The following is a 27,655-nucleotide window of genomic DNA, read 5'->3' as shown; positions in this document are numbered from 1 at the left end:
GGCATTTCCTTCAGTTTCTGCTGGTACTGTAGTCACATGTGACATTGACTATGAGGAGATAAACAAAGCAAAATAAAACAAGGCTAACATTGAAATCCCATTGGAGATTTACAGAAATAAAATGAAAAAGTGTTTATTTTTGTATACAAAGTATTTACACATATGCAATCCTATCAAGACACTCCATACAGTGTTGAAATTTAAGATATACAAATCAATATTATACAATATTACATTATAAAATTTAATATACACACATTGTTATTTACTAGTAGTAAGTACATAATTGTGCTCTCTCGTTTCTCTATAGTATTTCATTACATTGAAATATTGGTCCTTATACGCACTCCTGTTAAAAAATAGTTGGTTGCTGGGTGATGTACACAATCTAGTATTTCATGTATTCTTGTAGTTGTACACCAGTAAGGTATTAAGAGGCAATTTATAAACCATACCGACTAATTTATTACATGAGGAACTATGCAATACTCAGGGGTTTGTTCATTCTAGTATGCTTGTGTTTGGTCATCTGAAGGCATTTCCTTCACTTTCTGCTGTTACTGTGGTCATATGTATCATCTTACTAGGGGTGCACTGCCTATATAGAAGAAACAATAAGTAACAGAAGGCATGCTACTTTTGGTTTCTATCATGATAGAGAGAGACACCAGTACACTCCTTGAATTATCAAAGAGTGTGCTCAGCTTGACATAGTTTCTATCAAAGGGAGCAGACTACTTGAATGGTTCACTATCATAGATGCAAGTTCCACATAAATAAATAAATTCAGCATATTTATAATAATTTTGAAGATTTGTCAAAAAAGAGACCCTGTCTCGAGGTCACAACTTGCCAAAGTTCTCGGTCTAAAATTAGAACTGTGTAGTCACCAAACGGGTATGTAAGGCCTAAGGGTTATATAGGCAGTACAGGTCAACAGTGCTACATCTAACACTTAGGTACAACATACATCAAGTATGTGAAATGGCAAGGGGTGATTGCTAAATCTAACACTATGTCTTGGTCTTGCAGTTGTCCACATGTAGCACCCTTATGTACCTCAGTCCAACATATCATGGCAATTCCTCATTGTCTGACAGACAGACACATTAACTGTTCCTCACCATCTTCATAATTTTCATTTGAACCACACAGTTAAAAACAAATTATCCATGTCTGAAAGCCACATTACTCAAAGTAGACCCACTTCATGTATGCTATTGGAACTTGGGGGGAGAGGTGGGGGGAGGGGGTACCTCCAAGAAATAAGGCACAGCTTTGAGTATGTACTGTCATATGTGTATCCGATCCCCTGTTCTCTCACAACTGTTACAACCCACGAAAAAACACTGGTGCATTTGCTTTAATGAAGTGACATCAGGCAACGAAAACATTACGTAAAAACAACAATAATGTAGGAATAGGTGATGCTTTTATCAGTGTGTTTATATCTGTAGAAGTTATAATGTAACACTAACAGTTGTACTCAATTGTTACAACATGTAGCATTCTATCAACAAACAGAGTTATAAGGTCCTGGTTCATGTGGTGTTTATGCTTTGATAAGTTACTGATGCTAATAATAAGGTATGTCTTTCCGTGAAAGTTGTCTCACTCCTGCTTACCACAAGCAAGTAAGCAAACACACTGGTGTGTTTTGTTGCAGGTTGTATCTTATCCCTGTGGCAATAACTTAATATGGATTACATAGCCTAGGATCATTCTTTTGTTCAGGATTTTGCTCAGTGGCTCTACCACACAACTATTTCTCTCAATCAATTCTAAATTGAAATCCTAATCCAAAACGGGTCTTTACAATTACCTTGTGTCGCTGCTGAATTATTTACCTTAAATATCCTCCATAATATGCATTTATACAAATAACACACAGTATATTCAAGTATTTACACATTCTGTGTCCAAGGTGATAAAGCGGAAAAATTCAAAGTACTTGAAAGTGTTTATGGTGACTGTCTAATAGTTTTCATGTCTCAGTATTCCTGGTCAGCATTGTATAAATGAGTTTGCAGGTGTATGTGTCCTTAATACAGCTGGAAACTCTATGTACCCCTCAAACCGTTTGGTGGTCTGGGATATATCTGATGAAGCATGGCCCCAGAATCTTTTGTCATGAAGATAAGTTCAGTGTTGCAAGCCATCACAAACTGTAGACAAAAAAGTTCTGCCTTATATCAGAACAGATGAAGTCATGAATGTGTAAATGTGTATAAATGTCTAGTTGAAATAAAAGCTAGGTGCATATATCTCTAGTAATTATACCATTTCATATACCAAGCATATTTCTTGATAAGTTAGGAGAGGGTGTTTTCAGTGGACTTCTGGATGGACTTCTTGGTACTTGATGTAATTTGATTTCATTCAAGATTTTCAGTGCTTTACCAGCTTCCCTGTAATCAAAACAAATTGTACATGTTTGAACAGAAAATATGGAACTTATACCTTGGTTACAAAAACACGGATCTATGTCATTGGTTCTGTAGTACTCATAGTATCACTCAAGACATCTCAGTACTATGGCTGCTTTCTCCACAATTTTCTTAAATTCAACACATTCAAAAACTACTGACAATAAATATCCAAAACTATACTTTTGTAAGGTATTCATCTGAATTTTATTGTTGTGATGTTAGTCTTTTTTTTTGTACTGACTGGAAAAGGGTGTGATTTGGGGTTAAACCTGAGAATGGTCTGGAGCGAAGAAAAACTAATCATTTGTAATTCTTACCTTGCTAAGGGACCTTCAGTTCTTTCTCTCTCTCTCATACTTCTCATAATTTTAATATCTGTCATACCAAGCTGTGCAAAGGTCCTGATGACATGTAGTCTGACAAACTCACTGGAATCTAACTCTAACATTTCTAGCAATGTACGGACGACTTTGTCTGTCTTGATACCCAACACACCCTGACAAATGTATATAAAAAGATGAAATCATAAATCATAAATACAATCAAGAAATATGTGTATGTAAGCAATGCTATAACATACGGCTCAATTTAATATAAAATAACATTTATCGTAACTCAGAATTCCAAAATACTCACAGCATGTGAGTGGAATCTATATTGCCTAATTAAGTTAAGGTTTATGAAAATTATAAATTTTAACCCCCAATACACACAACATAATTTGAAAAGCTGAATGGGAGCTTTTGACAGCAAATTATCCATCTTGTTCACTCTAGGATAGATGGCATTATTTATGCTTCATAATAGTTATCAAGTCTATGTGACTGTCCACCAATTTGAAAGGTGATAGGTGAAACAAAATACACTGCAGTTTAGGTTGAAAAAATTAGACTGCTGGACCAGATACTGTATTTATTTAAACACATACTAATTCATACAGGAATACATTTTCATAATATTCCTTTGTATAAAACAATCCAAATTTCAATAAAAATAATCATAACCAAATTGTCAGTAAATATTTCTTTATGTACTCACCACAGCAATGGCTCCCTGTGCTCTTACATCGTCACTGTCGTCTTCCAGTTTCCTAAAAGTAATACACATCAGTAGTGACATCAATGTTATTATGTCATTGACAGCTATCAAAAACTGTGAAAAGTACCTACATAAATAGAGATTTCCTCTTATCAACTAAAGTTTAAAGTTTAAAGTTTATTTATTTTCTAAAGCGCCTTTTCTATTTATTAATATTCAAAAGCGTTGTACACAAAATAGATTTAAAAGCATGGTAAAACAATATAATAAAGGTAAAAACATCAAATTGGTTACAATAATTACAGAAAGGCTAAAATGACTACTCAGTAAAAGACATGTGGTAATAAATTAATACAGCTTATAATATTATATATACACTACACAGGATTCACTACAGTGGTATCACTCTAAAAGTGCAAATGTCAGATAGTGTATGACTTATGACTTACTTTTCAACTACTTCCCATATCCAGTCTCTCATACCCAATGAAGCAAGGGCGTTACCGATTTCCTTTTTCACTTCCTGTTGGAAACAATTATTTGAAAATGTGTCATCCTTCAACTATGTGCATCTCTCCCCCATCAAGGGATATAATAATAATTGGACAGTACATATTAGTCACTGAAGGAGTACAAAATAAAAGAACCAGATAAACCTAACGGAAATAAACAACATAATTAAAACTATCCTTCACCTTAAAACTTAGCTAGAGTCTTTCTGTTGTATGACCAAGTAGTGGGTGTCTTTCATGATTACAAACACCCATTTTGTGTGTCAGCGTTACATTGATAACATATGTGTATGACCATACTGATATACATGTGAATGAAGGTGATGCTAAAAGTTGGACTGAGACTTGATCTAGTAAATGTTTACCATGGTAAACAATACATACCTTGTGAGGGTCATCCCATAACCTGTGTTCCAAGATATCAAAGACATTGTCCACATGCTCAGTATCACAGATATAGGTAGGACCTGGATGAGAAATGAGACAAAATTTAACATGTAAGCGTTATTTTCAGTCTATGGCCAGGTACTGTAACAATCTGTTGGGATCAGCAAGACAAAACAACATACCATTACTTGCTATTGGCAGAACTCACACCTGATATTCACATATACCATGTAATTCACTGACATAATTTACCGTAGTATACATTGACTAAACTGCCAAGACAACCCCTACTGTACCACAAACTAACACATACTAATACCAGCAGATGATCTTCAATACCATCAAAGACTTGCATCAACATTAACATTACACTAGAATATTTCATCAAGGTTTTATGTATGAAATATTTCCATCTCAATAAAATAGCTTATAAACTCAGCTTGTGTCACTTTGAGGTTTTCTTACCAATATAGACTAATAATTTTGCAGCTGCCGCCCTGTGTTTCCATGAAGTGGATGTCTTTAACTGACCAAGGATGGCATCAATCACCTTCTTATCAGCTACATACATTTGTCTCACCAGGATCTCTAAGGACTGAATGAAAAGCAAGCTATCTTTATTGGTTCAATCTGTCTAAGGTCCTGTTTACACAATACCGTTTTTAAATGAAAACACAAGTATTTTGTTGTGTTTTCACCTACCGTTTACACAGAGATGACAAAAATGCACATGAAATCTGCTGACAGTGGATTGTTTTGAAAACGATCTTTTTTCATTCAAAAACAGAGTCCATGTAAATGGGCAAAAGTGGAAAGATTAAAAAATGTTGTCGTGTAAACTACCAAAAACATAAATCAATTTGAATGACATCAGGAATGACCCAACTGATGACGTACTAACGCACATACTTACACCATGTTGTTATGTTTGCCTATGTACAACAGCAGTGTTTTTTAATCGTTCCATCTTCTGTGCATGACATGTAGATGGACAAAATTATGTCGGTGTATTGTGTAAAGATATGAAAATGCATTAAAATGAAGATGGTATTCACGTTTTTTATTTGGAAACATTATCATGTAAACACAGCCTTAGATCACAAAGATCCCCATTGCCAGTTAATGAGCACAAAAGTGGTATGTCACATTGCTAAAGTAATTCTACAGCCAGTCAAGAAAGGTATGCACATAATCATCATACAACTTATATGACTGTATGGTTATTGTACTTTTTATGATAAATTACTAATTAAATATTGTGAGAAGTTGTCCAGAACACAAAATGTTACCATGAAATTGACAAAGGCACTGCATGTAAAGTAGCATCTAAATACAACTTACATGGTATACTAGTAAATGTATTACTATGTATTAAAGGCCTATGATTCAATCCAAGGTTTTTGTATTAGTGTTATCTAATGAATGGAGCAACAAGGATCATTCTTTGTTCAGTTTTTCACACCTAAATTTTACTCCTAATCTGCACTGGGTCTTTAAGAATGACCAAGTACAGGACAAGTCTATACAAGAAACAATGAATAAAATCAGTACTACTTACTTTTGCAATGATAAAGGAATCCTTGGAGTCCAAACTCTGCAGTAAAGTATTCTTAGCGATAGGATCTCTAATACCAAGACATCCTAGACATATGGCTGCATTGAATGATATGGACTCTGAACAATAACCAGGTTCACATAGACCTTTCAATACTACCACTAACTGCTCATAGGCTGCCATCTCCTGAGATGTCAAACAACAACAAAGTAGTACATCAATAACATGTATGTATGTATGATAACAGAGTAACTGTACAACTATAGATATACATTTTGATTACACTCAAGTCAGATTAAAAGAAAGGGTTCGGTTAAAGGGGACACCACTCTATGAAATATTAGCCACTTCGTAAAATTTGCGGTTCTGTGGAGGCATTTCATGATTTTAACATAACTTAAATTTGTGCAATTGCTGAGTTGAAACTTGTTCCTTATTGACAGACATGTAATAGAATATAACTATTCATGGTGTAGGTCCTTTCCATGGATGAACATTGCCAAATGGGAGTTGGCAGACATGTAATAAAATATAACTATTCATGGTGTAGGTCCTTTCCATGGATGAACATTGCCAAATGGGATTTGGCAGACATGTAATAGAATATAACTATTCATTGTTTTATTTGATGGGAATACATATTTTATGAATATTTATGTTCTGCTCTTGCACATGTATGTCTGGTGACTACCATCTTTTACTATTCAATCTAAGGATTGTTAGGGTAATACATTAAGGAATAGAGTCATTTTTATCTATTCATCTTTCAAGCTAGGGAGTTAGAGCACAGACAAGTAAGTTAGGGAGTTAGAGTGAGGATTTGGTCAGTTTTAGGATAGGATTAGACCCTCTAACATGCATTTGATTTGTGTCATTTTCATCTATTCAAGCTAGCAACTGAGACCCCTTACACAAACCTGAAAGATTTCTGTCATAAGCTAGGGAGTCAAGGTGAGACCTAGATAAGGTACAAGACTTAGATCTCTTGTACATAAATCTAATTCTTACACAGTCTGATAATTCTTGTGGATATAAGTAAGAGAAAGTAAGACTTACTGGATCAATATACTGTATATCTTTAGCATACATTATTGTTTCTAGTAAATCTTGTCTAACAGCTGGACTACCGTACATTAGATTAGCAATGATGATTTTGATAGCTGGTTCATCATGAAATCCAAGTGACACCATAGATTTAGCTGCTTCATATTTCACTTTGAGATCAGCATCCAACAGCACCTATTTGTAAATACAACATTATGACAGTTATTCATCTGTCATTGGCCAACACACAATTCTCATCTACGTTGCATATTACCTGCTGGATGAAAATTGCAGAGTCTATGAGACCAACATTATTGTAAAGCTGCAACTTGAACAGTTTTAAAATCCGTTTTGTGAGATATAATGACTTATGTGGTACATCCTAAATAATATTGATGAATCACCTGTGGGGTAAACATAGCTGTACACATAGTATGCAGCTACAATAAATCCAATCCAATCAATTTTGGGTCCTCACCCTTAAATCAGTGCCCAAAAAATGTTGACCGTTTACTTTTAAATTACTACTTATGGATAAAATCAACCTCTCTAAGTAACATGTACAATATTTAATTATTTGAATTTTGACAATATTCAGTTAATATATTGTGCTTTGTCTGATTGAACATTGATACTCTAGTTACAGCTAGTGCAGCTTTAAAAGATACACTTGTAGTCATTTCTGTAAGGTTAAGTATCAGGTACACAAAATCTAACAGATCTATGGCTGAATAGGTGATTAACTTGTTCTCACCCTTCGATTTTGATTTCATAGTACCAAGTTGTTTTTGACTCCTAAAACTTTTTTCTTTTTATTTTTTCTTTTTTTTTTTTTTTTTTTGGGGGGGGGGGCGGCACATTTATATCAACAGACATAGAATGAAACTTTGAGTCAGGGTGTCATACCTTCTCCTTCAGGCTCAAGAGTACATCATCATTATTACATTTCAATGTTCCAAGGTGCTGTGGGGAGAAAATACACAAAGATGAATGCTACTGAAAAACAATGCAAAAAAAAAGAGTGGTTCTTGGTTGTCCTTCATTTTCAAAGTATTGATAAAATTTGAGTAAATATATTTGTTTCAAGTTAAGTACTAGTGGTTGTCCAATTAGTCTATTAACTGTACATGTGGTCATTTTCTACGATCACTCTCTCTCTCCATGTATAGACGTATGGACAAATTCTACCAAAAATCTAGCTAAATCTCCAGCTGGGGAAAGGGTGAACAGCACATGTTAGTAGTAATCCATCACATACTGACAGGTGGTTGTAATTGTTTACTTTATAGATTTAACTACAAGCTCAACTTCTATTTTGAAAGTAAGTCATGTGAGGATGCAATAACATCATCACATTATATCAACGCTCCAGTAGTGTTAAACTACCACTGTTGGTGGTAAGAACGGAATACTGTACTAGAGAACTCCATTTGACTACAAGGTGGAGATGATGGTAGTGTGTATAATTACAAGACTATTATCCAATATGACTGTCTGGATGATATAGAAATATTTTATTTTGTTTGTTGACAAACATGACTCATCACATCTCAATCACTTTGTAAGCTTTTCCCCGTCCTGCACTCCAACCATCACATTGAATTTGGCATACTGGCTAAGTTTTCCCTGCATGGGGTGCCAAGGTATGCCTATGTGAATTCCATGACTGTCGTTATGTGTTATACAACTTAATTCATTGTGCTAAATGAGGATGTTAATGTATATGGCTCTACAACAAGAAGTTACCAGAGTTAGCTTACATGTACATACTTTGGATACATAATCAACTTTGAATATATATACAACATTTTTTTATAGTAAAGAAATTTGTATCACTATCATCATGTAACAACCACACTTCTTTGCAGAATCATAAACCTATCCCCCCTCCTTTTTTTGTGAGGGTAAAATTACTATAGTTTGCAAGACTGAGTATTTGCTGAAAATGAAAGTTTGAATTGTGGAAAGCAAAATCATGTCAGTATTAAATACTCACTGTAGCTGCATCTCGTCTTTCATCAACTCTATCAGAGTAAAGCTTTTCCATAATTTCCTAAAACAAAAAATACCACCGTATGTCAACCAATAAAACAACTGGAGATATTTGAAAAGTACAAAGAACTTCAGACAAACCAATAAATGAGGTAGTCCATAATACTGTGCAAAAAAGGAAACATTCACCAGAAAACTGTGTATGTAACAGATACAATTTATGATGAAAGTTTCATGTGACCTTTGTCAAGTTGATCTGATTTCAGTCATTACATAACTATATCTTTGCCCATTTACTTGGACTTGAAAGAAAATGGATAGTTTTGGTAAAGACCTACTCTCAGCAGTCAAGTTGTCAAGTTGTTCTGATTTCAGTCATTCAGTGACTTCATCTTTGCCCATTTACTTGGACTTGAAAGAAAATGGATAGTTTTGAAAAAGACAGCATTTTCAATCAATATGTAAATAAAACCACTGCATCTTTATCTCTTAAACAGTGCCATAAAAAAGTATCATAACAATGGTACAGTATTTCTTTGATATACGAGAGTACAGTCAAGTGATTAATGTTTTTTGTTTGTAACTTTCAGTGAACTATGTCACAGCACTACTGTCATTATTATTAATCATTATACATTAACTAGACTTACACTTATTCTCTTCCATTTCAAGGTATCTGTTTCTAGTTTAACAGTCTTTTGAGTTTCTGAAATGCAAACAAAAAAGTAAATTAAACAAATTTTGATAAAATAATCAATGTGACAAGCAAAATTAAGAAATATTGTGTAATGAGTATTCAACAGTCTTGATTCTACATTCTTTGCCATGCAGTCTTTTTAGATAGATATAAAACATAACTTACTTCCATTCAACATGGCTATCATCTGTGCAGCTTGTTGGGTTGATGTATCTTGATTTCTGTCTCTACTCCTGTGAAACAAGAACACATGATTGACAGTTATTTTAGTGGGGGAGGGGAGGGGGGGGGGCAATGATGATTTTTTTTAAAGCTGTAGTCCTTGATCCTTAGAAAGGATCAAGTAAAGTTATTTTCACCAATTCTGCACCGTTGATTTCTCTTGGATTATACATATAGAGTAATTAGCATATCTATTATGGTACTAGGCATTTGGAACAACATCAATCACTTCTGATGTGTGCCAACATTTCAAAGGCTGATACTCTATTTATAGGGTGCAATTACATATAAGTTAAACCAGACACCAAGAGTTGAACTTTAATATGAATTATGTTTTAACAAGAGGTCATGATGGAATGACTACACTATTATATCAAGTTACGTACTACTGAGATGTCAACATTTGATTAGTTAATCTGCTGAATATTGCAGAAAGCACTTTCTTCTCATGTAACAACACACATTGGGTACCCCAAAATATGGCAATAAATATATTTGTATAAAATAGACCACAATCTTGGTAAATTTTCATTTCTTCAGGTGTTTTGGGCAATCTCCTTTCAGTACAGTTTTGAGTGAACTTAATATCTATTGTCTTTTTATCAGAATGAGTTTAAAAACTTAAAATATGATGACTTACAAATTTCCTGCCTTGCTAGAAGCTTCTCTCGTAGACACTGGTGTAATTACATGGGTTTTCCTTTTCTTTTCTTTGCTTTTATAAACCAGTAAGTTAGTTTCCTTGGCAACGTTCATTTGATTGACAATCCTAAGTGTTGGTTCACTGTCTTCTGGGGCAGTCTCATTCCAGTCGCCAGAGATTCGTGGATATTTCTTGCTGGCATTCTGTTGTACAAAACAGTTACAAAATAAAATTTAGAATTTATGTCCAACTGTGTCAACATATTACTATACTAATCACTTCATACAGAATACATCTAAAGGACAATTTGAAAATGAAAAGACATAATAAACTCAAGAGGGTGTTTTCTACAATCAACGATAATAATTAACACATCTACAATCTCTTTGTTTATGTACAACTTAAGTTATCATCATCATCATCATCATCATTTTATACTGTTGATAAAGGTCAACGACCTGTTCAAAGTATATATGTCTACATTTACGGAGCAGATGTCAGTCTGTTTGTTGGGGCTGTATTAAAACCAAAAAAATAATATATTAAAGCCAATATATATATTTCTGATTGTTTAAATTCAACTGAATGACCTCTGTTTAGCACTTTCACTACATTATAAAGGTCACCTCAAAGCATTCATGTATCCGTTCTGTTTTATTTATTTATTGTTTGGATCAGGCTCAAGGCCCATATAAAAGAAATACACCAGGAATTTTAGAAGAAAATACATATAAAAAAACAAACTAATAAAAAACACACCAAAATAGTGATATAAATCAATAAAGAATAGCTCTCCAGTGCCTGTATTGGAGAGAGTCATGGTACATACGTGAGTAAACACACTGTACATAAACATTACTACTATCTAAAACTCTCTTGACAAAATTATAAACACTTTTCCGGACAAGTTTACCAAAAGACAAAACTGAGTAACAAACAAACATAGAACTAATACTACACCGCCTGGACAAATTAAAAAATTTTCTAAAACAATTATTATACGCAACTCGAACTTTGTTGTATGTTCTCAACTTAAAATTAGACCACAGTACAAAATACATCTGTTTATAATTATATTGCCAATACATGCGTTTATATTTTAACCTTCTGACATTTGTTGCAATCATCATGAAACTTCTCCAATATGAGTTAATAAATTGAAAAATTGTGACATTTCCCTTTGAAAAAGGCAGGACTATATTGGATAACAGAGCTGTTTATCATACCATGTACCAGTCCGTTGGCAAAATAAACGGATGTATTTTGTACCAACAGTTCACTTCCTGGAATTCTGGCCTGTTTTTCCTCCCAGAGGCTAAATTAACAGACAGAATCTAGCTAACATACGTAGTACTCTTAGGCTAGCAGTCGAACGAGAAACATGAAAACTATTGCAGTTGTTCTTCTGTTCGTTGGCCTCACAGCCTCACAACAAACCCATGACTGGGTGCAAGAAGAAGTTGGTCCAGCAACTGAAACACAAGATGGAGGATCATGTGCCTATACATTTATAGTACCACAAGAAAACCTACCATCTCATCCCCATGGTTCACATTCACATTTGTCAGAGATCTCGGAGAAATTGGACAACATCCAAATCAACCTACACCAGCTTCAAGTCAGTTTGAATGTAGAATCAACTTATCAACAGAATGGACACACAGAGAAGGTCTATCCAGAGGGTAAGTCAGTTTGAATATAGAATCAAGTATTCAACTAAACAGACATGCACAGAAGGTTCAGAAGGTATTTAGGAGTGAAACAAGTTAAGACCAACTATCAAGTATTATTGTGATAGTCATAATGACTGTATAAGCAACAATGTAGTACATATGTATTAAACAATCATGGAGAGATAGAGATAGAGAATGCATATGAGCTGCATCAAAACAAAATTATGTACCAAAAAAAGTATTGTAGAGAAGGCACTAGTATGCCATCATTTTCTTTCACTTCTCTCATGTTACAATTATATACACTATGAGTGTTAATTGGTTATTGTTTGGCACCTGAGTAACACAGAGAGACACTTCTCAACATTTTTGGCCCTCTCATACAGCTTTCTGGCACAGCACTGCATAGGTTTTGGCATGTACTGTTCTGCACATACACTCTTGCACCACTAGTGTACACAGCCATTTTACACAGACAACTTTCCATACCTTAATATTTTGGTGAGGAATAAGTTACTGCCCTCAACAAGCAGTATACATAATGAAATTTATGCAACAGGTAGATATTTTGAGACAAGCCTTCTGACAAAGTAACTGTATTGCCTTTCAGATTGTCACCATGCTTACATTCTAAATGGCAGCCATCTTGTTGAAGGAGTTCACTTCATTCAACCTAAAGATTATCCAGAACCGTTTGCTGTCTACTGTGAAGTTGCTGATGACGGTATCTGGAACGTCATACAACGACGTCAAGATGGATCGGTACATTTTGATAACGAATGGACAACTTACAAATATGGATTTGGTTATGTCACTGGTGAACACTGGCTGGGAAATGAAAAGATTTTCCATCTGCTTCGTAGAGGGCGCTATAAGTTACGAGTTGATCTGCAAGAATGGGACAATAACACTGGCTATGCCGAGTACGACTTCTTTCAGATCGGTAATGAGGACGCCAAGTATACACTACTGGTGGGAGATTATTCTGGAAATACATTAGACTCACTTAGTTTTCATAATGGTATGGCATTTACTACCAAAGACCAGGATAATGATGCCCATTCAGGTTGCTGTACTTGTATTAGTGGTTATGGTGGATGGTGGTATAACAACTGTCTCCATTCAAATTTAAATGGCATGTACCTCCAAAATGGTGGTTATTCAATAAGTGGGGTTCGATGGGCCTGGAAGATTGGTACCTATTCATACAAGAGAGCTGTGATGAAAGTAGAAAAGGTTCATCCTTGATAGTTTTACAGTTATGACAGTAATCACCTATATTAACAATGTCACAGTTTTTTCTTCTTCTTATTCTTTGTTTTTTTAATGTCACGCAATAACTGATTATGATAGACTTTTAAATAATAAACCTATATTCAAGTAAACAAAAAATGTACTAAATTCCATTTATTCCTAGAAGTTATATCCAGATATATTACACAAAAAATGCTGGTGTGATAGACATTTTTTGATTTTATAAAAGTTTACATTATCTTTTATAATTCCATATTACAGAATAGACAAATAATTTACAGCACTTCAAATCAAAGCATGGACAATGAAGTACATATACTGCAATATATTGATATATTGATAATTTGTTCTGATGCATTAATTGATGTCGCTATCGTAATGTAGTCACAACATACTGTCTACATGGCAAAGTTGAATATGTCATCAATTTGCTTTGATAATTCCACCAAACAGGCATGCAATTCTTCACTATTGCAAATAACCCTTCTATTGGATGACATCATCACATAGTGATGTCTAATATAATAAGAAACTTGGGTAACTGTAAGAGGTGTCAAATTTGAAATTAGTTATGATTGAAGTTATAAGTAATGACGCACACAATTGCAGTACTCCTTTGATCTGACCCTACTAAATTTGGTACGACGAAAACTTACTTTGGTAATGTATCAATATGCTGTAGTGGTTCATAATTCATACTCTGATTAGAAACACTGAAACCAAGTCTTTGTCAAAGGACTTGCAATGCCTTCTTAAGACTCTATCTAATCACACTCTATTACTCTGTATCTCTACCATGACATCCTAAAAATAGCGTGTCAGCTCAATCTGCACTAGCTGCAACTGCAACAATTTTTAAATAATGTTTCATTAGGTACAATAACTTGCTCATAATACCATACACACTGTGAACAATATTGTATCACCTGTAGGTAAACATATTTTTTGAAGCTGTAAGCACGATTAATCAAATCAAATCAATTTATTCAGAACTTCTGTATGTCATCAATTTTTCTTTAGAGTTATTCGTTTGTTAAAAGAGTTATGTTCCTGACTCATCAAAATATAACGGTTTGAAAATCAACAGTATACAGTACAGAGAGAATTTAATGAAAATTAGACAAGTATCTGAGTTTTCACATTACTTTTAAAAGTTTAGTGCTGTTAGACTGAAGCTGTCAGTCAAAATTTGACCTCAAAAGTCTACTACTTTAGATTTTAAGCAACATTTTAAACAAAAATTTGTTTGAAACAGTGACTTGTAGACATTTTATAGATTGAGAATTAAAAGTGCAAAGTATATGTATGCATATGTGTGTTGTGATTATTTTCCACTTTATAATTAGATGTTTTTTCCAATATTTTTCTTTGTTCAGCCAAGGAAAATATGAATGATTTAAGGGGACTTTGTAGTGAGTCGTCCTGACAACTCTTAGGTTATGAGTATTTTCCAGCTGAGTGAAGAAAATTATTGGGAAGAATAACTGTTATACCAGCGCCAGTAATATCAAAGAAAAATCAGGGAAAGTAATCGACAATTTGGAATGTTTTGACTCATATTTCGAACACAGCAGAACCAGTGATATAGACACATGTTGTCGTGACACACACGCAGTGCTGTGACGTAGAACGTATTTCGAACACAGCAGAACCAGTGATGTAGACACATGTTGTCGTGACACACACGCTCAGTGCTGTGACGTAGAACGTATAATTAGATGTTATTCCCCAATATTTCTTCAATTTATCAAGGTTAAATAAAGTCAATAATAATAATCTGTCACTCTTTTTGTATTCCTAATTTCATTACATGTGACACTTGAACTTTCATTACAAAGGCAGACTGACATACAATCATACATATTATAGTTACATACAGACATGCATGCATACATACACACACACAGACAGACAGACACACATAAACACACAGCCACTGACAGACACTCACACATACATACGTACGTACGTACGTACGTACGTACGTACGTACGTACGTACAAACATACATACATACATACATACATACATACATACATACATACAGACAGACAGACAGACAGACAGACAGACAGGTATATATTCAAAAGCACAGGAGCTAAACATTCTGTAAAGTTATTTTTGACACATTCATACACATGCATGCACATATAATATAATGTAACAACAAGTTTATGTTCAATAATACCTTGACAGAGATCATGTGAAAAAACTATTTCTGTCTAAAACAGTGAAAATCAAAGTGTAGGAGCAGTACTGAAACATCAGAGGAGATTAGGAATTTAGGGATACACTTCAAGCACAATCAACATTACATGATTTGTAAATTCATATGGGGAATGGATGTAATACAAACTAAATAGTTGGCTAAGCCATGCATAAGGTTGCAATAGCAAGAACATTCCAATGCACTATAAAATGCACGCTAGCAGCTCTGGGGAAAATAGCTTTGTTTTCTACCCACAAAAAAGGTAGAAAATGGGAAATATGCATGAAACCATGTGTAACCATAGTTCTTGGAGGAGACCCTCTGAGATCAATGGTATAACATATAAGTCTATAATTGTCTAGAGGAACTCTGCAAGGGAAGTAAACAATACAAGGAAAGAAACTGGTATTAGGTGAGTGATTTGATAAAAGATGATATATGAGGTGTAAAAGTCAGTTAGTCACTGAGAACTATACTCACAACACGGTCTGAAAATACCACCACAGGCTGATTGTTAAAAAATGACAGAGTAAAGACTTATGGAGTTAGTTGGAAAAATAAAGAAAAGTTACAAGACTGTTACAGAGAATATAGTATGGTGTTGATGTACAAAGAATGTGAGATTGTTTCTTGAATGTATTACAGTTATTTATATAGAACAAACAACAGAAAGAGAATAAAAAACAGTCACTTTAGAGTATAGCTTGTTATCACTGGCTTACAATATGTTAACACTACAGGAAATTGATACACACATTATCAAATTTAAAATTTAATCATCAAGATTTTCACATAAAAGTGAAATATTCAAGAATCCAGAATAGTTTGTAAGATATGGCATTCATGTCATATTATCAGGTAGTTTAGAAGCCTGATAGGGCTGAACAACACAACATATCTGACAGACTAAGTCCTGAATTGTACACAGTTTAGCAAAATGTTGAGAAGATTTTTATATAAAAATGAAATATTTGAGAGAGAAAAAGTACAAGTCCTGAACTATACACTCTTCACCAGAATGTCATTAGTTCCAGTAATTCTTTCTTGTGACACATAAAGGAACTTTGTCTTACGAAAACATTTTACATGTTAAGTAAAACTATTATTACTAAGTAGTATAAAGCAATGACTTACTGTTCTAGTGAGTGATAAGACTTCAGCTGGAGGTATTGGCTTGGGGTGGTATTCTAATAAACGAGATCTAGCATCTTGCTTTGATCCTTCAAGGGGTGGTAGTAGTGATGGACTCTCAACAGCTGATGTAGCACCACCTCTACTCTTAGTGCGATTACTTTTTCTTGACCCAGGCTGCAATGAAAGTTGTATCGAAGAAGGGTCATTGAAGGTCAATTTAGGATTAGGATTAGGATTAAAATATGAGCTTGAAAAACATTGATGTGAAAGCAGACAGTAATTTAGCTGAGGGTGGCATTAAGTCAAATCTGAGTTCACCAGGTATTTTATCGAGATTACTCACCATACATGGTATGATTCAGCCAATGCGAGTTTACTAGTACTACCATATCATGTATACAGCTACAAAAAATATGTTCACCCACAGGTGATTCAATACTATTCAGGGTAAACAATATTAAAGTTATTCCATTTTACAAAAGAATTTCAAAAAAATCTTCCAGTTGCAGTTAGTGCAGCTTTAAAAGTGCAATCAGACTTGTAAAAGTAGTCAACAAATAATACATACTGTTTTAGCTGGTGATGGTCGGTGACTTAGAGAACCTGAGGGAAAGAAGAACGGTAAATACAATCAGGGTGTTAGTTGACACACATGTTTTCTTGGGGTCACTGTATATTACCAGGTATGTAGGTTTGATTTGTTGAAAGCAATATGTATTTACTGATTTCTGTCTGCTTACTGACTTTACCGCTAAGTGGTATAGTGGTGATAATGTATTCATAGATCACCCATGAATAGAGTAGGGACAAGGGGGCATACTAATTACATCATCTCTATGATCACATCATCGCCACTATACCACCTAGCAGTAAAGCAAAAAAATGGACAATTTGACAAAACTGGTCAACCTGAACAGGTGAAACATTACGCATAAGTAATTAGAACTCTTGATCATGATACAAGAACTACTTCTAACTAACTCAAACTCCTGCACCTCATATGATGCAACAGATGTAGAACCAGTTCCACATAAACCTGGTTTGTATCATTGGATCTGACTCTACATATTCCGATCCCTGACAAGACTATATATCTGTGAGTTCACTTTTCTATTAAAAACTGTGAGTCTCAATCCACTGTCAGACTTACTTTCAACATTGGTAAGGAACGTAGCCTCCCTGGCAAAAGATGGTTCAGGTGTCTTAAATGTTGTAGATGCTACTGCTGCATTCTCTACTTTACCCCACATTTTATGAATCTTCTTAGCCAACGAATCTAATGCTATTTTCTAAAAAATCAAAAATGTCAAAAAATAATGAGTTAATATCACAACACAATTGAACTTTTTTTATTGTCAATAAGATGTTACTCATCACAGCAAATATGAATATATCAATTAGTACTAAGAAAACTCATACTTTGTTTTAAAAAAAAAAGAGCACTATTTTTTTTTGGGAACAATGTTGTATGTTACCTGGTAGGCCTTTTTGTTTGTATAAACTGATATCTTTGTTAAGTCAAACCACACTTAGTATATCAAAGTAACAAATGGTAAACACTCAATCACACAGGTAAAAATAAATTAATATCAGTTTATCCCTACTGCCTTACTTAGTATTTGGTTAGTACTCCAGATAACGCTCACAAGCTTATAAGCTGGGGTGTATCACAGTCCCTGAGTCTACCACAGTCCCAATCTGATTAAAATACGATGTAGTGGACTTGGCATAATTTATTTATTTACCGCTTACTCTTATTGCCATTGTTTTTCTTTTTTTGTCCTGTAAGCACCTTGTACCTACATCTGACACAGTACTTTAGGAGTTAAGTCTCATACCAAATCTCACACTTTATTACAGCACTCAATGTTTGAAACTGACAAAAAGAGCACCACCAAACAATAATCACAACATAATTTGTCTGCGCTCGAGTTCTTTTCAAAAAGAGCTTTCTGAGGTACTGTATTTGTAAGTTTAGGTGCATTTCGCGTTCTCATTCATTGAGTAAATCCACTCAGTGCTCACGTTTTGTACGAGAACTCCTGTGGTATTGTGTCAAATGTAAATTGGTACAAGGTGCTCACAGACTTGTCACAAAAGAGAACAAACAACAACAAAAGAAGGAGAGAAGGAAGTAAATAAAGAAATTGCACCAAGTTCACTACATTGGATTTTGATCAGATTGTCACAGTCCCTGATAAAGGGACTATGAAGAGGCTACTGAGAAATATACACCATACTATGGGTACTGTGTTTCATTTCTGAGTGCTTCTCTATGTTGTAATGTTTCATTCTGTATACAGAGGCCAATACAGCAATCCTTCCAACTAGAGTACAGTACAGCACCACTTTAGTAAAGTTGAAAACCAAAATTAACCCCAATGTACACTCATCCCTCCCTCCCTCTCTTCCCATATAACAATAAGGAAAGATATCCTGTGATTTTGTGTTCAGGCCGTGTCAGTAATCATGAGATATATGAGCTAGCAATAGCAAATACTTTAGTAAATTTGTTCTATAAATAGTTGAACATCACAGCAGATGTTAGTCTAAATAATGTGTCGAGTCATCTCTTCACTCCATAGATCTTGAGATTGATGTACGGATAATAAGTTAGACTACGCTGATGCTATATGGTGTGAGATGTGTTAAACATGTAATGCACTATACATGAGATAAATACAGTAATGCAAGGCATTTGATTTGTACATTGGTGAACAGGATTTAAAACCAAATATCTTGTTGTAGACTTTGTTTTGTGAATATTCCTCAAGTATTGCTATTACCAGTGTTATTGGTAACAAGTACATTTCATACTCTAGTTGGGAAAGAAAGCAGTTTCGGGTACAATTATTTCATATCAAAGTGATATTTAATTGTAAGTTACACTGCAAATACACATTGATTAATATGTTAGTAACACTACAAATCACACATGTGTACTAATTGATCTATGTCAGTGCTTTAATGGGTGTGATGGATATGGCAAGGTAGTGGTGTGTATTTGAGTTGCTGTGTCTATGACTTACTCCTTCAAGCTGTATAGTATGCAGGTGATGGGGATGGTACAATGGTGATGATAAATTGATTGCCATGCATGCAGGCATAGAGATGAATATCACAGAAATAAAAACAAAGAATTAAATCAAATAATGGTGATGATGAAAACAGTGCAACATTTCATGCATTGGGGGGAAAATATTCACCCAATCTGTGGTAATGAGAACAAAACATGAACAAAGTTGGTAATAGCATATTGAGTTTAACTATGGGGTAGGTATAAACATGCTTTCTAGGAATTCTGGGATACTAAAGACTGGTCGACTAACAAAGTAAGGAATTGTGGGATAATGTGCTATGATCACTGACTGTGGTAAAGAAGTGAACCATGGGTACCTATATCAACAGTTAGGGATTAAGGTATGGTTGATGTTTCATGGGTGGGTGTATCAACGAAGGATAGGTGACAGTTTTGTGCATACAGCATTCATTTGTGGTTACAACAGCTATGATAAACTGACAAACACAGCATTGTTCAAGTACATGATGACAAAATATAGGGTGGGGATGGGGTCAGACTGTACAGGACTATAGCACTCACTTATTGAACATGTACAAAGAATAATTTACCTCCCAAACCATTTGTTCATTCAATGAATGTGACATGGAGACTAAGAAATCGTCCTGAATGGGTCATAGCATGATATGATGTAAAATTGAAAACATTTAGCAAATATGAAAAGGGTGAAATCATCAAAATTTCCTTCTTCAAAATATACTCGAAACTTTTATCACATGTATACACGGTTTACACCTGGTATCATGTAGTCATTTCACTAAGAAAAGCTCTGTACACATATTTGTCTTAAGACAACCATGAATCTGATGACATCAACTGTATACTTATATAATACTACCACTTTGTACAGTGACAATAGATGAATCTAACCACTGAAATAAGTCATTGACCAGAAAAGTTTCTATTATTACCAGTTTTGTACTCAATTGAACCTAATACAGCAACTTGAAAATTATGAAAATGATATCTGAAATTCAATACAACAAAGTGACTGAAACAAAATTATGCAAAATAATGATGTATCTATCTAATTTGTTTTGGAGAGCCTTGTGTCTTTATCCTTCTTTGGTTAGAAATATGTCCTAACCAATTCTGACAGGATAAATCAAGTAATTTCTGGTTTAAAACCATTCAAGTTGAATAAAGTATCTAACTAAATATCTGTGGCTAATCTTACTCTCACACCTTACTTCTTAAACCCAGTTCTAATCAATTCAAATCTGTCATTTTTTGGTTCTCAACAATCTGAAGTGAATGATGTGTCATGCTGAATCACTGTGTCTGTAACATTCCCATAAACATGTTAAAACCACTTCAATTCAGTCATTTCAAACTCAAAACTGTTTAGATTAAAATTATGTCTTCTTCATCTGTATATCTACTCTTAAATCATACTTTGTTGACCTGAAAGTAGTTTTTTAGACTCGTTCTGACTAGTTCAATTCAACTATTTCTGGTTCAAACTAGTTCTGAGCAGTTCAATTAAACCATTTCTGGTTCAAACTAGTTCTGAGCAGTTCAATTCAACCATTTCTGGTTCATACAAGGTCTGACTAATAAACTTAGCATGCAAACAGACAACAGTGTGTCAGCTACTCTCTATGGATAATACACACACCATCAGATATTACTGAACAGCTGACAACTTACATGCACATCTGGAAGATCACTGCCTTTTCGTCTTTGTCTCCAAGGTAATTGGGTACCATGGGCATCCACTGGAAAAGATAAACAGTCATTATATATTGCTGTTATAGGTAATCCCATGACAAATATTTGTCAAAAAAAACCCAACCGATCATCTTCTAGAATTTATAGTTATTATCAAGACTTCAGTACTACTTGGCAAATAAACAGCTAAAGACTATGCTGATACTTAGTCATCATCATATGTTCTGTATGGATTGCAGAACACAATTACTCATTAATTAGCAACTATTGATGACACTGATCTGGTGTACAAATATTTACATGACATACTCATGTTGGCCAGGTTATGTGAAATGTCAGACAGATTTGTAATCAAGTAAAAAAACAAAGACTACGCACACACACACACACACACACACACACACACACACACACACACACACACACACACACACACATACATACATACATACATACATACATACAGACACATGAAATTGATAAGTAAATAAGGAAAAATATTACATGTACAATATCTTACGTGATTCGGTAAATGTAGAGGGTACAGCCAATCCCATGGCATGGTATGATAATGGATCCATAGACAATATTGCTTCTTTGTTCTCTGTATATTCAAACTGGTGGTGATCAGATTTCCAGTATTTACTTGCTTCATCTTTTAAATCTTCAAGATCTAGATCTCCTGATTTAGCACTGACTGGTTTACTTGTATCACCTAAACAACATTATGAATTCAGTCACTAATATACAATAAAGCTTGTTAGGCAAGTGTTTAAAATATGTTATGTAGTGACTTCAAGTTTTGAAATTTAACACTATCGGTAACTCATTAAACTGTTTTCTTGTGGGTTGGAAATCAAGAAGATTTGCTTCATGAAGCAATATACTTTATTTTAGTTTGTAGATGTAAATCAACGTCTCATAGTGTCTGTCTCTTGCAGAGCGTGATTTACTAAACAAGGACTACGTGAAAAACAATGCGAAGCCATGTCATAATTTTGAGACAATACGAAAACATAAATCATATCATGATTGTACACTATATGCAGACTATACTATTCAGACATGTGCAACAATTGTATTACAATATATAGGAATCACCCTCTGCAAGAGACAGACACATGTAACAATTGTATTACAATGTATACGAATAACCTTCTAAAAGAGATGGACACAGGCAACAATTGTATCTGTTCTGACTTTTATTCCTGCACCTATCATTTTCTTATGCTGTAATATAGTGACATTATTGTCAAGAGTAAGTTTCAACAATTACATTTGAAAACATTCAATTTATTATAAATCCCATATATTACCTTTTCTGGGTGATACAACAGTTACTTGATGTGAGCCCCTACCAGACTGTCTTGTACCTGGTGTTTCTGTTATAAACACCCCGTCACCTTTCCCCTGTAAAGTGATTTTAAAAAATGCAAGACAAGTACATCAATTAGAAACCAAGCACTCACACATTTGAGACTGTCAAATAAATTCCAACAACTACACAATTAGAAAGGTGAGGACAAGATTTGGTGAGCAATACAACCTGTACAATGCTTATTATTCTCTAAGGCTATACACAAAAATATTACCATGCATTGCACTTTCAGCCCCCAAACCAACAAACCTATGGTGATTAAATGACAACTTCATATGTTGATAACGAATGAAGTCCCCAAATCTCAATGATTCACTAACAGATGTAAATACACATTCTTCATTAACTGATTATAGGGCCTTTATATTTTTTTTTTTTTTTTGTCGAGTGATTTCATCCATACTTAATCTGATGAGTACCATTCCCTCTGTATATAAGAACAAAGTAAATCAAATAGAATTACCATATGAAACTTAATCTAAGAAACTTGGTCGAAATAAGCTTTTCACAGTCTAGATAATCCTGTTTCTACTGAACCTTTCGATCCAAAAATGTAGACGCAACTCCCATGATATCCCATTTTGCCCTCTAATATATTTCTACCTTTAAACCAAGTTCAAATGATGTATATTTCTACCTTTGAATCAACTTCAGATGATAACCCATCTTCAGACTGAGTGTCTTCATCAGTTTGACTGATATCAGAGTAATATTCCTCTGTAGTGGTGGTTACAGAACGAACAGGATACACTGATGTTTCTGTAAAGTCCTTGGCAAACATTGGCTGCCGTTGAGCTGCACCACCCTCTGGTGTTCAAATACAGAAATGTTAATAATGAGGGGTGTAAAGATTCAAACATAATAGTATACAATGCACAGAAATGAGTACCCAAACAGTAACAGTAAAGCATTTAAGACAATCTTATAACTGTATATAAAGATATATTTTTACATGATTCATGACAATCTTACCATCACTTTTTCTGTCATCTTCCCTGCCATCAGCCTCTCCCCGAGAATGAGGCCTTTTCAAGATGGATTTCGGTTGGACTTCTACGTCATCATCAGAAGAGGCATCTTGATAAGCTGTAGAAGCATCACCTGCTCCAATCTCTTTCCTCTTCTTCATTTTCTTTTTCTTTCTCTTTTCTCGTTGCGGTGTGGTATCGATGCCAGATTTTACAGTCACTCCAGCATGGGTTATTTTATGAGGTGTGACTAAATCTGTATTATGTTGTGCAGTCTGTGATCTCTGTGATCTGCTGGAGACCCTACTCTGTAATGCCTCTCTTGGTATGAGTTCATCATCAATGAAACCATCAGAGTTGTCAATGTTTTTTACAAACTGTATAGATGCCATGGATGGTGTAGACTGGTCAAGTTGGTTGTTCATGAGTTCTAATTCACTGCCAGTTTGTTGATCACTTGTCAATGGCTGGCTTTCAGAGTGGTACTGGTAGTAAGATTCAGTCTCATCAGATAGAGTGATTCTGGACTGCAGACAAAAAACAAAGTAAATTCAAAGTGAATAACACCTATTGTCACTTTAATGGGGAATGCAATACCAGAAAATAAAGATAACTGAGTAAACTTTGATTCTGGAGAGTCGTTTTATGATTTTACTTCACTTAAATTATGCAATTTTGCAGAGAAACCCCAAATTGAAAGTTGTTTTTCATTCACTGTCCAGTGTTAGTTCTTGCCATGAACCTGCATTGTTTCATGGGAGTCAGCAGACCTGCATATGTAAAAGCAGAACATAAATATTCATGACTCCAAAGTGCTTATATCCTTTAAATAAAATAATCATGAATATTAATGTTCTGCTATCACATATCAAAGATTGTGGATTTCCTCGAAAAAATTTATAATCTCTCCAACAGCTGTGCTTCTTCCATTTTTGACTTTAAGTTTTAGGAACTCATGAAGTTTATGTACACTGATTTTGTTGACTGCTTCTTGCACTACCATGTGTTTGCCATACTTGATGCAAGTTCAACCTCAATCTGAGGCGTCCTTCATCAACAAAAACAGCTGAAAAGTGAGTACCCAGAATATGGAAACTTCAGAGTACTCTTTTGGTAAATAAATCTAAGTCTTTCTGTATACAAGGGTGAACATATCACAAATTATGTAATCTTGTGTGACTGACTTACCTCTGAGAGCCTGGGGACACCTTTTTTATGTCTAGTAAGTAACCTTTCTACCCTATCTTCCAACCATACAACTTTCTTCCTTGCAGCAGCAGCGTCTCCTCCGTCACCCTTTGTTGCCCTGTCTAGTTCAATCCTAGCATATGCCAATTCACTGTTCAATTTCCCAATGACCTGTAGTCAAGCAACGTACGTGATAATAAGTACATACATTTCATTACAAGCAGGTGTGACAGGTGATCATCTTGGCAAACTAATAAAAGTAATGCTTTAACAACAATAGAAAGGTCAGTGTAAGTTTCAAACACTAAATTATTTAAAAGCCATTATTACATTTCCTGGTAATTAATAATTTATAAACATCTGTAAATTAAATCTAAAAAAATTATTACACTACAATGATGGGCTAAAAATAAATAACATTCTCTTCTACATTGCCCAAAATTTTTGTTTTTCAGGGAGGTGGGGTGAGGGGGGGGGGATTTGAAAGTACAGTATACAATGTACACATCTATGAATTTATTAAAATTTAATCATAATGTTGGAGGGGACTTTAAATGCCTTGAAGCATATTTTTACAGTACTGAAACCAACATTGTATTTGAACAGTAAAATTTAATCTTAACAATGGAGGGATTTTTAAGGAGTTATGGCGATTACAGGGATTGATATCTATCATTTGAACAAATATCAGTGGTTTTTTTAAGGCCAGGGAACATAGGTAAATTGATGGGAAATTGTAAAGTTCTGCCAACAAAGTTTTGTTAGGGACTCAGATACTGCCATTTGACTTTACCCTTTTAATAAGTTTTACATGTACATACTACCATCATGAACACTGACTACAACCTAGCAAATCATAAAAAAATTAACGTTCTACTTCTACAAAAGAAGTGAACTAGCTTTGCTGTCAATGGCTTGAGTAATTTTACATCAATAACTGTATTTATCATATGTATATTTTACATCTTACCTGTAACACTAACACCATCTCTTCACATTGTAATTTTAATTCTTCTACTTGTATTCTATAGAATTCCCTTTCATCATGTGATTTAGCCTGGGATAGTTTCTGCATTGCCTTCTCCAAACTATCCTGTACATCACTGACTGCTGATATCTGTCATTATAATGAACAAAATGAGGAAAATTGTTAGGTTTCATAGAAATCAAATATTTACTTACTAATATCAATATACAAATACTTTGATTCAAGACTGTAATCATTACAGCTACATTTAAAGAATTCCAAAGTCTTGGACAGTTGCAGAATAATAACCATTTGATGTATCAATTCTTAGTACCTACTATAGTATTTTACCTCACGCTAGAGGTTCAAAATAAAACAACATGATTGACTTATTCTCAGTACCTACAATAGCATTTTACCTCATGCATTCAACTGTCTGAAGACCTGGTACAAATATCAGAAGATTATCAACAATAGGAATCAAAATCTGGGTTGTTAATAGATACTATTTGATTGAGACAAAGAATGAAATTGGCACAATACAGTATGACTAACCTAGTTTGGTACGAATTATCATTTTGGGCACTCCACAAATTAAATATTATTGTTTACATTAATTCCAAAAATTATGTGATCATGCTTAATTTATGTTATAGTAAAAAGACAAACCATTTTAAAAATGCATGATTGTAGATACAATTCATCACTTTTTATACCAACTTATTACAAACTAATTCATGTTATAGTGCTTCACAACACCTTGGTACACTGGTTGTCTAATTATAAATACCAATGAAGTTAGACTCAATGCAGACATTGCTAAGAGATAATGCTAACATAGAAGGAATTCTCCTAACTTAGTCAATCATTAACAATTCAACTATTTCTACAAATCTAGGTGTATGCTAAATTAATATTGACCATATCAAAATACATTTTGAAACTACAGGACATACTTTCCTTATTTCACAAACACACCCACTCACCCACCCACCCATGCCCCTCACTCCCAACTCCCACATATCAATGACCCATAAGAAAATGGGACATAACTCCTGTATTAAAGAATTATACAGTTAGAGTTACAGCCCTCAAGTCTTTCAGGGCTATCAATATGAGGGCTCACTAAAGATAAATGAAAGCACATAAATTAAATTTGTTTATTGGAATAAACATTAGAGAAATACCGGAAGTTTGCACAAGTCTATTATATATACTTTTTAGAGAGTATTACCAATATTATTTTTTCATGTTCATATATATATATATATATATAATACTTTATAACATGACAATTTAATTGCCCTCTGAAACATTTTGCTTTCAACTGATTCAGTTTTCACTAAAAACTGCATTTGTCTGATGTACAGAGATGTTAGTGGATTCCTTGCCCTGACCTGTCTGACCATACATGTAACTCATTCACTCCAACTGCATCTACTGTACTGTCAGTCAATCCACCAGATTTTGTTTCTGCCAAGCAAAACAAGTCAGATGAAAGAGCAAATAAAAAAGGACATCCTAAAACATCATTAACTTTCATAAAGATATATTTTATAACTCACTTGATCATCCAGTAAAACTTCAGATCTTCTTATTAGCTGTCTTTTCCTTG

At 34.3% G+C, this 27,655-nt stretch overlaps 2 protein-coding genes across 2 annotated transcripts; one reads left to right on the top strand and one right to left on the bottom strand.

Annotated features, from left to right (window-relative positions):
- On the bottom strand, positions 1-26,062 carry LOC144435229 (uncharacterized). Its single transcript, XM_078123812.1, has 23 exons — positions 26,044-26,062; positions 25,074-25,244; positions 23,890-24,412; positions 23,555-23,724; positions 22,856-22,949; positions 22,060-22,254; positions 21,519-21,586; positions 17,940-18,078; positions 17,358-17,392; positions 16,790-16,963; positions 10,517-10,722; positions 9,820-9,887; positions 9,608-9,663; positions 8,962-9,018; positions 7,872-7,928; positions 6,978-7,160; positions 5,925-6,107; positions 4,832-4,961; positions 4,364-4,446; positions 3,917-3,990; positions 3,468-3,519; positions 2,747-2,925; positions 1-2,408 (listed from the first exon to the last, which is right to left on the bottom strand). The coding sequence occupies exons 1-23, from the start codon at positions 26,059-26,061 to the stop codon at positions 2,285-2,287; spliced, it is 3,039 nt and encodes a 1,012-aa protein (XP_077979938.1). The 5' UTR covers position 26,062; the 3' UTR covers positions 1-2,284.
- On the top strand, positions 11,775-14,462 carry LOC144435847 (fibrinogen-like protein A). Its single transcript, XM_078124484.1, has 2 exons — positions 11,775-12,201; positions 12,803-14,462. Exons 1-2 carry the CDS (start codon positions 11,901-11,903, stop codon positions 13,438-13,440), a joined length of 939 nt encoding a protein of 312 aa, XP_077980610.1. The 5' UTR covers positions 11,775-11,900; the 3' UTR covers positions 13,441-14,462.
- Positions 26,063-27,655: the final 1,593 nt, after the last annotated feature.

This window comes from Glandiceps talaboti, chromosome 5 (genome assembly GCF_964340395.1).
Source record: "Glandiceps talaboti chromosome 5, keGlaTala1.1, whole genome shotgun sequence".
NCBI classification, from domain to species: domain Eukaryota; kingdom Metazoa; phylum Hemichordata; class Enteropneusta; family Spengelidae; genus Glandiceps; species Glandiceps talaboti.
Note: the sequence above shows the minus strand (reverse complement) of the source record. Positions and strands in the feature narration are given on the sequence as shown.